Genomic DNA, 16,443 nt, shown 5'->3' on the forward strand with positions numbered 1-16,443 from the left:
AAGTGATTAGATTTTGGTTAGTGTGGCTTGCATATTAATGAAGTTATGCAATATCGTTTTTTTCCGTACAATGGTTTCCCTATGGAGACGGTAATGACAGTGTAGACATATATCAAGAAATACTGCACAAAATTTCATGAAACTTTTCACAGATGACAATCTAAGAACATTATGATGATACTGTGAGTGTCATGTCAATTATCTTCTCATTTGCATATTTAATGAACTTTTGTTATTAGTGAGATAACTCTGAATTTCCTGCATTAAACTTGATGATACTTGCAACAAATATTGATCTGATATATATCTAATTATACGTAGAAGCATTAGGAAGTGTCAAGTTGATAAATAGCTCATTTGCATATTTTATGAAGGTCTGTAATTAGTCATATAACTCCGTTATAACTTCACCAAATGTGATGAAATCTGCTGCAGATACTGATCCGACTGATATCTAACTGTAGTGTAAAGCATTAAGTAGTGTGAAATTAATTAAGGGTTCATTTGCATATTTAATGAACTTTGTAATTAGTGATATTACTCCAAAATTACAGAGTTAAATTTCATGAAACTTGCTACAGATGTTGATCTGATAAATATCCAATTGTACTGAGAAGCATTGAGCAGTGTCAAGTTAATAATTAGCTCATTTGCATATTTCATTAAGTCTTATAATTAGTCATATACTCGGAAATAACTGCATCAAATGTGATGAAAACTGCTTCACATACTGATACGACAGATATCTAACTGTTTTGTAAAGCATTTAGTAGTGTAAAGTTAATTAAGGGTTCATTTGCATATTTAATAAACTTTGTAATTAGATATATAACGCTGAAATTTCGGCACCAAAATTTGTGAAATGTGCTACAGATATTGATTTGATAAATATTTAATTGTGCTATGAATCATTGAACAGTGTCAAGTTAATTTAGGGTTATTTTCATATTTAATGAACTTTGTAATTAGTGACATTACTCTAAAATTATAGCATTAAATTAAACAAAACGTGCTACAAATGTTGATCTGATGGATATCTAATTGTCCCATACAGCATTGAGCAGTGTCAAGTTAATTAACAGCTCATTTACATATTAAATAACGTTTTGTAATTAGTTATTGAACTCTGAGAGTACTGTGCGAAGTTGAAAAAACCTGCTACATATAGTGATAACGTATATCTCATTGTTCTGTGAAGCGTACTACTATTGATGAACCTGTCGTAAAACACGTGAGCATATTCAGTTCATACTCTTTTTTTCTTTTTGAGTATGTCCGTGATAACCATAGTTTGCTCTGCTACATTTAGGTATGTTGTAACACGATTGCATGATCATGGAACGTTATAAAGTCATTGCCTGGCATTATTGAATAAAGCGACTATAACGGTTCAATGGGTGAACGCTACATTCACTTGTTGAAGCACTACGATTCAGAATTCCATATTGGGTACTGTGTATCACGCACTTACCGAATTCTGAGCATCGACATCTGCACCATGTTTAATCAGGACTTCAGCGACGTCTGCATGACCTCCTCCACAAGCCACATGCAATGCTGTTGATTTTTGCTAGAATACACAATGTAAATGAAGTTAACTCGGTAATTTATCAATCAGAAAATAATAAGTTTGGCGTGGTAAAAGGCACAAACTGGCACTATTTTTGAACGTATGAAGAACATTCAAGTCACAGATACTTAACAAGTAATGTAATTTCATGAGTGGAACATTTACAAAACACAAGGCTTCAATTGCATACTTAATGCCAAAAGTTATTAGTAACCTCATGAGTAACCAGTACCGTTAACGAGTGAATCAATGTTTTCAAATATTTCAGAAAAAAAAACAAATAAAAAGAGTTTTTGCGTTAGTCCATTAACGACATAAGACAAGTCAAAATCCGTCTTCGAGTACAACTAATGTAAATCAAGATAAGGAAAATACAACCGAATACCGACGAATCTATCGGCCCTTGGTCATAACTATCTGTTTATCAGGTTGGATTCAAGTGTAAAGCAAAAATGTCGCTCGGCTAACATTTTAGCTGTATGTCTGTTCCTGTATCTGTTAGCTTAGTATTATTTCAAATGTCTTGGAATTAAATGTCTCGTACATTCGATGCTTAAATTCATTACTTGTGAGCGAAAATCAATATCAATGTATGTCTATTATAAAGAATATGTAAGAGTTTGCTTATAATTCATCTTCAATTTTACCGGAGGCTGTGTATATAAACAGGTACACTGCCAAGACGTCGATGAAAGATAACGGAAGGTTACACTAAATCTTTCTGCTATTTTTTTTTCGAAGCACACTCTTTTAATATAGATTGAATTGCTAACCATCAACGGGGACCAAATACGAATTAGGAATAATGATGTACTAAGACTGGAGTTCGTCTGGAAATGTATCAGGTTTCAATACATTTTAAAGCTTTTTTTGTGTTCGAATACCCGTTTTGCTTGCAGAGCCCAGCCGGGAAAACCAGAGTTTGCTCTGCTACATTTTGACGTGCTGTAGCACGATTTTATTACTATAGAACATTGTAAGTCATGGCGTGGCATTATTGATTAAAGCGACTATAACGTTTCTGTGTGTAGGAGCTATATTTATTTGTTGAAGGACTGCGATTTAGATACCCATACTAAGTACTGTGTCACATTTTCTTACCCAATCCTTAACATTGACATCTGTACTATGTTTAATCAGCACTTCAGCGACGTCAGCATGACCTTCTCTACAAGCCTCATGCAATGCTGTTGATTCTTGCTAGAATGCACAATGAAAACGATGTTAACACTGTAATTTGTCAATTAGCAATAAATCATTATGGCGTGGGAAGAGGCACAAACTGACACTGTTTCAGTTCTGAACATAAATATCACAGTTATTAATCAAGGAAAACGTATACTGAATCGAAGACTTACTACAGGTAACTGTGAAGACAAAAGAGTCAATCATTGTCGTTTAAAGCTTTAAAGAAACAAACCAAAAGAGTTTTTGCTACTGCAGACTGCAGTGATGACATAACACAACTCCAAACCCGTCTTTGAGCGCGCTGAATGTACTCCATCATTAGATAAATGTAACCTTATGACGACGAATCTGACTTTGTTGCATTGTATCTGTTATTATCAGGCTGAATTCAAGTGTATGTATATGTTTGTTAGAGTATCTGTTACGCTCAGTAAGTATTTCAAATACGTTGGCATTAGACATCTCGTGCGGTCAATGTTTGCGAGAGGTGTGCTCTCGCCCTTTCCCATAGGCTCTCTTTAGTCAAAGATTTTGTTATAGGCTACGAAAACAATTATCTGTTTACTGAGTGAGATTGTTTGAAGCTTGGGTAGGTATATGTCGGCAGATTTTTCCCTCTTTTTTACTTTGTTTTTAGTTTCCATCTGCAAAATGCCTTTTGCACTGAATTTGTAGTCATAGCAGTGATACCTTACTCATTGTTTAGAATTTTTAACATATTTTCTTATTCATGTATTTTCCCTTACGAGCATGCAGCATGTATTAGTAATCCTAAGCATTGAAACATTTCTGACATTTTCAAAAACGCTCTTTCACTACAAATGTCAAAGGCAGAGAATGCACTTACAATTGAAGTAAAATATAATGCCTATCAAAAAAATACCATGCAGTGGTGTCTTTAAATACTTTAAAGTTGCAGTATAATTAGATTTATTGCTTGTGAGCATAAATCAAACGATTTATGTCTGATATTACAGCTTAGGGTTTGCTCATAATTCTTCAAATTTTCCAGTGTGAATAAACAACTTTAATGCCAAGACTTCGATGAAAGTTGAGTGACACCAAAAATTCCGGCTTTTATTTGCTTTTTGAAGCAGGCGCTATTACTATAGCGTGAAATGCTAACCAACCGACAGGGACTCGATACAATTTAGGAATAATCACCATGCCAAAAGAGGTGAATCCACAAAGGATTGTAAAATTTTGTTATGATCAAATACCCTTTTGCTTGCAGTGCACAGCCGTGATAACCATAGTTTGCTCTGCTACATGTCGTGTTGTAACACGATTGTATGACCATGGAAGAATATAAAGTCATGGCGTGGCATTATTCAATTAAGTGACTAAGGGATAAATGGGTAATAGTTACATTTATTTGTTGAAGCACTACGATTCAGATATCATTATTGGGTACTGTGTCACACATACTCACCGAATTCTTAGCATTGACATTTGCACCATGTTTAATCAGCAATTCAGCGACGTCTGCATGACCTCCTCCAGAAGCCGCATGCAATGAAGGTGATTCTTGCTGGAATGAACATTGAAAACGATGTTAACTCGGTCATTTATCAATCAAAAGTAAATTATTTGGACGTGGTAAAAGGCATAAACTGGCATAGTTTCTGATCATAAAGGGAACATAAAAGTCACATTACTTAATCAAAGAGTGTACTTTCATGAGTCGAAAGTATACAAAACATGCGGCTTGAATTGCATACTGAATTCCAAAGTTATAATTAACTGTGATGAAATACCAGTATCACTAACTAGTGAATCATTTTTGTCTTTTACAACAAGGTTTCAGAAAAGAAAAACAAGTAAAAGAGTTTTGCATTAGTCAATCGATGACATAATGAAACTCCAAACCCCGTGTTCGCGTACGCTGACTGTAATCCACGATCGAGTAACTGTTACCTCCTGCCGACGAATCTATTGACCCTTGTTCATTTATAGCAGTTTCATTATGTTGGACTCAAGTGTACTGCAAAACTGTCACTCGGCTAATATTTTATGTGCATGTTTGTTCTTGTGTGTGTTATTCTCGGTAAGTATTTCAAATAAGGTGCAATTAAATGTATTGTTTGAGATAAGTGTCCTCTAAGGCCCTCTTTATATTACTGATATTTTAATAATCGACGAAAAAATATCTGTTCAATGGCAACATCGTTTCAAGCTTGAAAGGTTCCACTTGGTAAGTACTTCACATACCTTGGAATTATATATCTCGTATATCCAATTCTTCAATTTATTGCATCTGAACGTAAATCAATAAATCAATGTATGTCTGACATAGAAATAGCTTAGAGCTTGCTTATAATTCATCTTCAAATTTTCCTGAATCAGTGGAAATAAACAGATCACACGAACTTACTGAATTCTCCGCATTGACATCTGCACCATGTCCGATCAGCACTTCAGCGACGTCTACATGACCTCCTCTCGAAGCCGCGTGCAATGCTGTGGAATCTCGCTACAATAAATAAGTCATCGTTGATGACACAGTCCCTACTTGTTAACGGGTACTTTCATTACAAGTCCTTGGAGAGAATAGAATCCTGTTCATAAATTGGGTCTGTGATTAAAGATGAGTTCCATGGTGGTGAAAACGTAAAACCAATGTTGGCTACCACCGTGATTACAAAAGTTCATGAAATAAGCCAATGAGTAATTAATCGACAGGATGTTGCCACACATTTATACATTCTATTATAACACTGACAGATTATCATGTGTACCACATTTCATGAGCGATACGACAAAGTATCAATGAATTGTATTACAGCGCCGTTAGATCAACATCTGTACAAAGTTTAGGCAAATCACTCTAATTAGAAAGTTAATTAAATATGTAAATTAATAAATAATTAACATGACACTGCATAGAGTCTCTATTAAATGTTAAAGCAATGTGAACTCAATATCTATAGCAAATTTCATGAAATTTGATGAACTGTTTCTCGCCATATTAGCCAAATTACGAAAATTTATTAAATATTCAAATCAGCAGTTATTCAACATGATACTACTTTTTATCTTTGCATTTTATAACACTACTGGAAGATCAACATCTGTACCACGTTTCAAAATATTTGATGCAGCATTTCTTGACATATCACACTAATTATGTAAGTTAATCATGTATGCAAATTAGCAATTAATTGGCATGATCTACTTAATGTCTTCGCACAGTATTACAGTACTGAAAGATCAACATCTGAACCAAGTTTCATCAAATTTGATGCAGTATTTCTGGACATAGCCCACTAATTAGGAAAGTTCATTAAATATGATAATTAGCAATTAATTTGAATGACACTGATAAATGTCTCCATTAAAAATGTTAAAGCAATCAACATCTGTACCACATTTCATGAAATCTGATAACCATTTCGTGACATATCAGCCAAGTTACGAAATTTCATTAAATATGCATATCAGCAATTAATTGACATGATATTACTACATATCTATACACGCCATTACACCACCAAAAAGATCAAAATCTTTGCCACGTTTCATCAAATTTGATATAGCATTTCGAGACATATCACACTAAGTACGAAAGTGCAAATAAGCAATTAATTGCCATGATACTGCTTAATAGACCTTTTTCATAAGTCTAGCGCCCTCCTGTGGCCACTGTGAATTTGAAGTCAAAGTGACGCCACTGGAGAAAACCCTCGGCAGCCCTTGCCGGGTCTATGCCTTTACACAGTATTAAAGTACTGAGAGATTAACATATGTACAATGTTTCGTCGAATTGGATGCTCTGGTTCTGGAGAAAGCCTACTTTTTTAGGAAAGTTCATGAAATATGCAAATTAGCAATTAATTCCTATGACACTGCTGAATGTCTTTGCACACTATTATGAGATTGTGTGCTAAAGATCTGAACCAAGGTTTATCAAATCTGCTGCCGTATTTCTAGACATCACCTTAATTACGAAAATTGATGAAATATACAAATAAGCAATTAATTGATGCAATACTGACAGTGTGCTCTCGGAGCTCTGTGATGAACATCTTTACAAAATTTCATCAAATTTAGTGCAGTCGCTTTAGAAACAGAACTCTTTTTTAAAATGTCATTGTCATTGACAGAGTCCTCGCTTTTCTAATAAATTTTCCGTCACACGGCCATATAAGATTGGATCGCAAAACAAATCGACGTGCATATGTAGGACATAAGGAGTAATCCTTGTACCAAGTTTGAATGAAATCGCTCCAGCTGTCTCTGAGATAACTGCGTGAACGGCGCACGCACGCACGCACAGACGCACGAACGCACAGACGCACGCACGCAGACATGACCAAATCTATGAATCCCCCCGGACGGTATCAGTGGGGATTAACAATGGAAACGATGTTAACATTTAATTTATAATTTATCAATCAGAAATGATGAAGTCACAGAGCCTACGAAATGAACTTCACCAAAGTCAAGAAGAAACTATGAGTCCATCGGATGAAAACAAACACATTAGAGATGGCATGGGGACATTATTACTTGAACTTGGTAATATAAAAGGGCGGATGAAACGTGATAAAATTTTATTCTATGGTATAGATGTGTCAGCATTGATAATGTGCAGCTTTTCTGATATACAAAGATTACATCGCTTGCTTACTTTAGAGTAGCTCGATCCTTTGTCAATAATTGACTGCAAAATGTCAAAGACTTGGACCTTACTTTCTAAGTTCCATACAAACTTTGACAAATCCGTATTGTTCTTATATTTCTCTTTACGGAACGATAACATGTGGTTAGTGTAGTCCCTCTTAAAGGTGTTATCATGACGTTATCGTAACATATCAGACGTGATATTAAAGGTGTACAGTCACCTGTAATCTAAGTATGCCCATATATGGTCATAGGGGCATTCCTTTGTATTCAAAATGCCCATGTGAGGGCGCAGTTTTAAAGAGCGGCCACCCGCTTAAAATCTGTGATTGGTTAGATTTTCTCTTTCCATGGTAACTGTGGCAAAATTTGGACAGGTGACAGTATACCTTTAACGATAAACGTCGAGATAAGCACGACAAACGTCATCGGTTTTGGAGTAGTCTCGCACTGCATTTGCAATTCGATGGTAAACAGTGTGATCTAACAAAATTGCTACTGCTCTCCGCCTGCGATGCGATGTCGCTGACGTAAAAATTTAAAGGGCTTTGAGGAACAAGGATATTTCGGTTTGCTAAATACGGAAATAAGGGACCGTTCAGTTTTTACGGCCGGGGGGGGGGCCGGCAAAATCCAGGGGGGGGTCATCATAATTTTGGAATCCAAGAAGGGGGGGTCATCACTTTTTCACTGGTAGAAAGGGGGGGTCACCACATTTTCAAAAACATAATACCTACAATAAAGTCCACTTTATGCCATGGTCATGATTGACCCTCTTTACCGGCGGGCCGCCTTCGGCGCGGCCCAATACAATAAATATACTTTATGTATTACCCATGACCCTCTTAGCGGGCAGACGCCTTTGGCGGCCCACTCCAATTAGGTTTACTTCATGCAATGGCCATGATCGACCCTCTTTACTGGCGGGCCGCCTGCGGCGGCCCACTACAATAAATTGACTTTATTGTAATACCCCATGACCATCTTAACGGCCGGACGCCTTCAGCGGCCCTGTTCAGTAAAGTTTACTTCATGCAATGGCCATGATCGACCCTCTTTTTACCAGTGGGTCACCTTTGGTTGCCCACTAGAATAAGGTTGACTTTACGTAATGGCCCATGACCCTCTTAACCGGAGGCCTGCCTTTGGCGAACCACTCCAATGAAGTTTACTTTATACAATGTCCATGGACACAAGTTGTCTATGGAAATGAAGTTAAAAATTGCCTTACAGTCGTCCTAATTAACAGACATTTGCATGGATGTGGCTGAGAAGTTTGTACACTGGCATCTCTGCTACACGAATAAAGTGCGCCCCGTACCGGAGTTCAAATCCAAACCGTGCAGGTAAATTTGACATATGGGTTTTGGCTATTTTTCAGTGGGGGGGGGGGGTCATCAAATTTTTTCGTCTGACAAAGGGGGGGTCATCATTTTTTCGCGAAAAATGCAGGGGGGTCATCATTTTTTTGAACACCGGCGACAAGATTTTGCCGGCCCCCCCCCCCAGCCGTAAAAACTGAACGGTCCCTAACATGTTGAGTCTTGTATTTGTAATGTTTTCCCACAGCTTTTCTCTGAAAGTTCTCGTATTTTTTTGACAAGCTCTAGCAAGCATTCTGCTGTTCGCACGGCACGGTCTACCTCCGAACAGGCAGTGAGCACGTGGCTTGACAGCTATGTCAAGCGCGCGAAGCCCGTTGACATGGCAACTCTTCGTGTTTACAAACAAAATGGTGGCCCCTCTCCGTGCCGTACGACAATTGAGTGCGATTGAAATCAGGAGAGATTTAAAGCAGAGGACATTTTTGATCGGTTACAACAGTTACTGTAATGGTATATTGCACCTGAAAACGTTCCTCATGTACGATGATTTTTGGACTCGTGCTGTCTCTCTTCTTGGGGTTCATTGCGACATGGGGGACTTGCAAAGATGTCGCGCGTGATGTTGAATTCTTTTTAAAGTTTATGAATGAAGCCTGTTCACACAAATATTTCAATTTTATGCGCAAGGCGTAATAAAGTAAAGCCTCATAATTTAAGGTTTTTCGTACTACTAGTAAAATTCTGGACATGGGTATATGATAAATCGGTTATTATAGAAATAATGGGCGACGCGCGGGCTCGAGGAAACCCCGTCAAGCCTCACACGTTATTTTTTGGCTTTCTTCTAGCTCTTGCCCATAAACAAACGTTAATGGTCAGAGCGGAGTCTGTTATTTCCATTATATTATCAACGAACCCCCAAAACGCGAACGACAATGGGGCCCCAGTGAGTAGTGCGCGCGCTTGTAAAAAATTTGCAAATCCGGAGATTTTTTCAAAAAAGTGTCTAAACTAGGCCCACTCATGCTCCATTTTATTTTGTGATTGATTATGGTCTTTGTATAAATTATTACAATTTACGTTTTAGCTGAAAAGTCACGATGTTAAGGATATTATTCATATCCACGGGCACATAAACAAATCATTATTGCGTTTATAATACCCAATATCGCCTGCTCCTTGCGTTGTATCAGCATTCATTTTATTTGTGCAGCGTCAGACACAATCAGTTGTTCTACATGTTCATGTGGTCCTGGATTGCTATGGCCATTAAAAAAATTGCAAAGGCGCAATTCAACCGTAAAAACTATAGAAATATATCGATGCCTCGATATATAAATTGTGTTTGTAAAGCTTCCGCACTTCTAAATTTTAATATTAAATTGACCATGCAGGTGCAAATACTATAGTACAGAATAGTTCTTAATCTAACTATCTCATGTCAAATGCACAAGCTTGATAAAGAAAGAAGAAAAACTGTCTTGCTTTTTAATAAATGTAATTCCGAGGTAAATACGATATAAAATATTGACCGACACATAGTTCTGCAACTGCAACTTTCGTGGACTTCGCTGACATTAGTTTTACTCACCCAAATGATATAATCACCTCCACCATGGACGTCACACACGTCAGCTATCAAGGACTGAACTTCTGAACATCACCTTGACTGGCTGCATTGATGAGATCCTGCAATGGTACACAATCGGTTATATTCTGCTCTACTCGTATTTCCGAAAGGCATGTATGTAATGTACACATCGATTGTTTCAATCATATTTTAGTACCGAGAGCAGGGTTTGGTTACATTATAGGAAAAAGTCGGCCATTTTTCATTACCTTTGTTTGATGCAAGATACTTCTTATATTGTTTGACATGTTGAAAACTACTGAATAAATGGGTGACCATGCATATATTCGACCCGGTTTTAGACAAATCAAATGAAATCATCGCGAAAATGAATTAATGGCCATCACCATTATTCTGTTTTCGCAATGGTTTCATGTATTGTGTCTAAAATCGGGGTGAAATATATGAATGGTCGCCCATTCATTATCTTTCAACATGTCAAACAATATATGTAGTATCTCGTATCAAACAAAATTTATGAAAAACGGTAGACGCTGTCCCTATAAACATAAAATTTAGTGAAATGCATTGATGTATTTGTATACCATCTGACCTATAAAATGTCATATTTCAGCACATTGATAGGCATACATGAAACTTACACATCTCTACAACGTAGAAGGAGAGAATAATAATGACAGCTAATTCTAATAAAGGCAGCTAACGTCTCTAATATTTGTTACCATGATTAAACGAATGTGACTAAATGCTTGCATGAACGTAATTATCTAACGAATATCAACAACAGACTGTGACCTATTTATGTCAAGGAGAGCGATGACCATTGTCGAAAATTTACCCTGTAATGCATAAGACAAAGTTTTTCTTTCTTTCTTTCTTTCTTTCTTTCTTTTTTTCTTTCATTCTATGTATTTCTAGAAAACCATGTTTATAAGATTTTAATTATATATTGTTAATGGCACAGCTGAGCTTTCAAGTCTGACAGATTCATTGTACAATGTAGTAGTTTATGCGAAAAAAATGCGTACTCGTAAAAACACATGCAAAGTTGAATGAACTCTTTACATGGTACATGGTAAAGGCGCAAAATGGCGAGAAAACACTGTGAAATGTGCTTACCTGGGAATCCATATGATTGCTATCAGCCATGCTTATAGATAGTGCCAGGAGATCAACAAAGTCCCTTATTGGCGTGCACCTTCTCAGTCTGTCAAAAAAAATGTGACGTTACTCGAGGGGTCTCGCGACCAAAGATAGGTATACTACGGATAAATTGTTAACTTCTGGTCTCGTATTTTCAATACATACACCAAAAAGCAAATCGTCAGGCGTAAAATAACATGTCTTTCCCTTTAGATAAGTTATCTTTGCGGGAAACATTGAACAGTATAGATAATTCAAATCTTAAACAATACTATGTATACGCACCAGGAAACAGAAAAGTACAAAAAAAACATAAATACTTTATGTGAACCTGAAACATTCGTGATAAGTAGTGTGATTTATAATACAGATACAACTTTTTTGATATCCCGTCGTAATATTTTAATGGTGGTAGTGTACAAGGGTGTACTGTGGAGAACAGTGAAGTATCGTAGCGGCAACTGAGGAGGCTCATGAACTCATATGAAAGGGACAAAGTCGGCCATTTCTGCATTCTTTTCATGAATTTTGTTTGATACGAAACACTATTTATATTGTTTGACATGTTGAGAAATACTGAATGAATTAGTGACATGGATATCTTTCATCCCGGTTTTAGATACGATAAAAAAAAGGTCTGCTGAAAGAATATACAGTCTGTATCATTAATTCGACTGCTCATCACAGTTAGCATACGTGTAAAAAACCACACACACACAAAGTAAAGGGCAATGTAAAAGCTTATAATTGTATGACTCTAGATCGAGTCATATACCTTTTTCACAGTTTCGGGATTCCCCAATTCCCGATGCCGTTTGGTCTAGTTGCATTTTAATGGTCAGCTTTAATTTGCATGCAGACCTTGACGACCAATTTTGTCATGTCATATCCGTTCATCAGGTTGCAAGGTTCCTAATCGACTGGCCCGGTCATCTGGTCAGTAACCAGAACGGCCTCCGTAAGACACTGTTTCAATAAGGATACATTTTCTGACATTCCTGGCCGCTGGGAGTGCGGGATCGACAGTGTGGGAAAAATCGATCCCACACTCTCAGAAACCGTCCCACACTCTGCAGTAAATATAACACGAGCTCTGATTGGATGATAAACAGTCTGTTTTGTTCCACGCGCAAAATGTTATCCAATGGCACGACGAGTAATACACAGACCAGAACTACAAAGTAAGCAGGTCAAAGTACAGTGGCAGACGACAGACTTGTCACGATTTTGGATAATGTTGTACATGTCCAATGTGAATTTAACGCATTTTGTGGTCATGTGAGAAAAAGAATCTCACACGCCAAGGACCTGGGATCAGATTTCTCACACGAGTTGGGGATATTTTGTCTCACACTCGCCTGCGGCTCGTGTGAGACAAAATATCCCCAACTCGTGTGAGAAATCTGATCCCATGTCCTCGGGGGTGTGAGATTCTATTAATCCCATACCAAGATTTTCATATATGTTCTAAAGCACGTCTAAATGAAACAATGCTGAGATAAAGAACTTCGCCTTGAGAAATGTGTTTCACCCCCGGGTGTATGTTTCAAATTGGACTTGGTCCAAACAAAAATGCTCTGCAGTGCCAGTAGGGTGCATGTCTCAGGGATGTAGTCTTGTGTTTTCAACCGTACGAACGCAAAATTATACAGATAAACGATATATTCGTGTACGTAGTATGAATTTTACGGTTTTCACAGCAATCGTTGTTCACAACCGATTTCCCTTAACCTTCGTTTGTGTTTGTTTAGCGGCATTTGACTTTGATTAAGCACTGCCAGTCAACAAGGAGTGCCATACGAGTGACCGAAAGACAAGGGCGACTGCTGCCGTCACAAGTCATTTTCATCGCGATGTACTCACTTATGGTTCGAAATGCTCAGCTGATACAAATAATCATACGATGCAAAGAGAAATCCCCCGTTCAATAGCATTCAAACAGATCTTGCGTTTCGAGCGGAAAGTAACAATCGCGAGCAGTATTGATTGACAGTACCTGGCGCAGTGTCAGGATGATGTGACGCCACACCATTCAGTCGCACTTCTCCGATATTTCCAAGTTCAACAAGTGATCATGTCGTGTTTGAAAAAGTCTAACAGAATGGCAAGAAATTGCTCTCTAAAAACTTTAAAGTCGACGAAGAGTTATGCAAATCAAGATTTGATCACGGTAAAATGCAACGAAAATGTGTTACTCTGTACCTGTTTCGCTACCACCATAGCATTTTAGTGTTGTCATAGATCCAATACTGCATTGGGTCTATGGTTTTATTTCTGTTTCGCAGTCCGTGTCATTCAAACTTATAAGCAAATTCCCTGTTTAGTTTCACTACTTTACAGTAGTTTGTAAGACGTGTCTTTCTTTATGCGGGTGCTCCTCGATATCCATTGTGCTGAATTTAGTATGCAGGTCACAGACAGCTCACGCGCCCTGCGTTGACATAAAGAGGTACGCGACGTATTAATATTCGTTATGTGCTTGAGTTCAAATCGCGGGGACGCCCAGACGAACATTGAACCTTGCTGTAAAGAGCAAGAAAGTGGTTTATAGACCCTTGAAGCCATCTATGGTCACCGATTGGGTCGTGTATTGGGTTGCCCGGGGCTTTCAGTCATAGACAAATTGTAGAAAATGACCGACTTTGTCAATGGTTATTCAAAATTGTATGACAATGACAATTTTTTCTAGCTATCACTTTTACTTTAGTATAAATTCCACTCCCTTTGTGACTTCATTATCCGTTTCATAATTAAATTTTATTTTAATGACAAGTTTGATATAAATTTCCCTAATATTTTGAATTTCATGATAAAATGTAAATCATTTTCACTTTTCACAATGAAAGTTATTTTCATTCCTTATTTAATTTCAATTTAGATTTTTCCCCCGAATTGAAATAAGTGGCAGCGCATTATTTTTCAGTTTGATTTTAATTTTGAATTGCAAAACAAACTTATTTTTGTTTCACTTTTCATTTTAGGCCTAATTTGATTTTGATTTAATTCCACTGATTTACTTTAGTAGTAATGGCTGTGGTATAGTCCACACATCTCGCGAGATTTGTGTCCTCTCGTGTAGCGCGAGAGTTGAGAACTGTCATGCTTCTAGGGGGTTATATGGAGGTCATGACCTTAGAAAGACCCCCTAGTATGCAAAATGAAATTAGCGAGTCCCTCTCATTGGTCCGTTTAAATACCGCAAAGGATATTGGGATGGCCATACCCTTTTCTGATTGTTTAACTGGTTAATATATGCAAAACAAGAGTATATAAGTAGCAAGAGGGCCAGCTGAGGGCCAATTCAGCTCAGGCGTTCATCCAAACAACAACAACAGCTCAACTATTCAAGCTATGGCTACTCCTATACTATCACCAAGACTACTGGAAGAGGGATGGCGCAAGTGTTATTCAGTGAAGGCTGAACGTCCGTATTACTTTAATGTAAAGACCAACACCAGCGTCTGGACAATGCCAACCCTCTCTGACCAAGATGAGAGGTTTGCTGATGTTCCTGGAAGGAAGAGCCCCGACTTGCCAGAGCCTACTCAGGAAGTGCCCATGCCTGATCAGACTCAGTCCAGTCAGTCATCAGTTGCTGCTTTGGTCCCTCAACCTTCCAAGCCTGGCGCAACTAGTCATGCAGGTGAGAGACAATTCAGATTTCTTCTGCGTGACACAGAGACGTCAGCTCGGATTGTGAGTGTGCAGATGTACAAGGGAAATGTGTACGTTGGAATACGTGAATCTTCAAGAAACCTGACACTGGAGAACTGATACCAACAAAGAAGGGAATCAATTTGAATTTGGATCAGTGGAATCGGCTGAAATGTATCATGCAGAGTATTGATGATGCTGCTAAGACACTGACATGCAATTGACTTGGAACTCACAGACCCGTCTTTCGTCCTTTTTTCAGAGCCTTCCTTCAGCGATATGCCAAATGACTTGGACAGGCAAGTGGCAAGGAGAGTGGCCAAATATGTCTACGCCAAGCTCATTCTGGACCAAGTCAATGCCATCATCAATCAAAACTGTGAGGGATGCAAGGAAGATTACCCATCTCAGAGAGACCATGAGTGCCTGTACTATGGCAATGCCCCTGCAGGTCAACGGGAAGCGATCATCAAATACTTTACTGATGCTGCCAAACGAGTCAACATGCTGGCTGTGCAGAAGTCTGTTCTCGCCATGGCTGAACTGTGTTACATCACCCTGGATCATAATGTTCCACTCGGATTACTTGATCTTGATGATCTCTTGGAGTTACTGTACTATCGCTGGAGTGAAGACCCTGAAGGATGTTATCAAGCTTTATCGGACAGTCTGTCTGTTTACGGAATGGTTTTATGCAATGACATGATTACCGCAGTGTGTTCAAAATTTGGTTCTGCAAGCAATTAATCACTTCGATTTCCTTCACGTTCTAAATGATTTTTTTTTTTCGGACATTTCAAGTTTGCCTAGGACACTGAGAGACACTTGCAATAAAAAAAAAAGGTGTTGTGTTTCATGTTTTTGGCCTTGTTAAATTTTGTTAACTTTGAGAAAATAAAATTTACTGTTATTGTTTAAAATGAAAATCTATAACTTGTCTGTCTATACTCTTTGTATGATTGTTTTGATGAATGAGTATGTTTAATTGCCCCCCCTCCCCCTTCCTCCCTTTATGGCCCCTCATCTCTGAGAAAAAAAATCAGACGCAGATGCTTGGTATTTTCAATTGAACAAGTTTGAAAATTTATTGAACACCAACAGGAAAGCCAACACAAGAACTAGTAACAATGTAATGAATATGACTTCTAAGTCAAACGAGTCTGTAAAAAGTTAACATCATAAATGTCAAAATCAACACCAGTCAATTTTTCAATGAAATCATTCACAAGAAAGTCATTAAAAGTCAAGTCCTCAGTAAACTGCTTCACAATGTTCGACATGGACCATCCCCGGCAACGATGTAGCAGATAGTAAAGGACGTATTGTCCACACACTGAAGAAAGAGGTCC

The 16,443-nt window shown here is 37.9% G+C and overlaps 1 protein-coding gene and 1 long non-coding RNA gene across 2 annotated transcripts; one reads left to right on the forward strand and one right to left on the reverse strand.

The window, feature by feature from the left end:
- Positions 1–4,199: 4,199 nt before the first annotated feature.
- Positions 4,200–10,377, reverse strand: LOC139127616 (uncharacterized). The gene is made up of 3 exons (XR_011551063.1): positions 10,298–10,377; positions 5,133–5,231; positions 4,200–4,289 (listed from the first exon to the last, which is right to left on the reverse strand). It is a non-coding gene; the product is annotated as an uncharacterized lncRNA (long non-coding RNA).
- Positions 10,378–14,633: 4,256 nt separating this feature from the next.
- Positions 14,634–16,020, forward strand: LOC139127576 (mRNA (2'-O-methyladenosine-N(6)-)-methyltransferase-like). The gene is made up of 2 exons (XM_070693479.1): positions 14,634–15,083; positions 15,357–16,020. Exons 1-2 carry the CDS (start codon positions 14,792–14,794, stop codon positions 15,839–15,841), a joined length of 777 nt encoding a protein of 258 aa, XP_070549580.1. The 5' UTR covers positions 14,634–14,791; the 3' UTR covers positions 15,842–16,020.
- The last annotated feature ends 423 nt before the right edge of the window (positions 16,021–16,443 follow it).

Source organism: Ptychodera flava, unplaced genomic scaffold (assembly GCF_041260155.1).
Source record: "Ptychodera flava strain L36383 unplaced genomic scaffold, AS_Pfla_20210202 Scaffold_33__1_contigs__length_2856901_pilon, whole genome shotgun sequence".
Classification (NCBI taxonomy): Eukaryota; Metazoa; Hemichordata; class Enteropneusta; family Ptychoderidae; genus Ptychodera; species Ptychodera flava.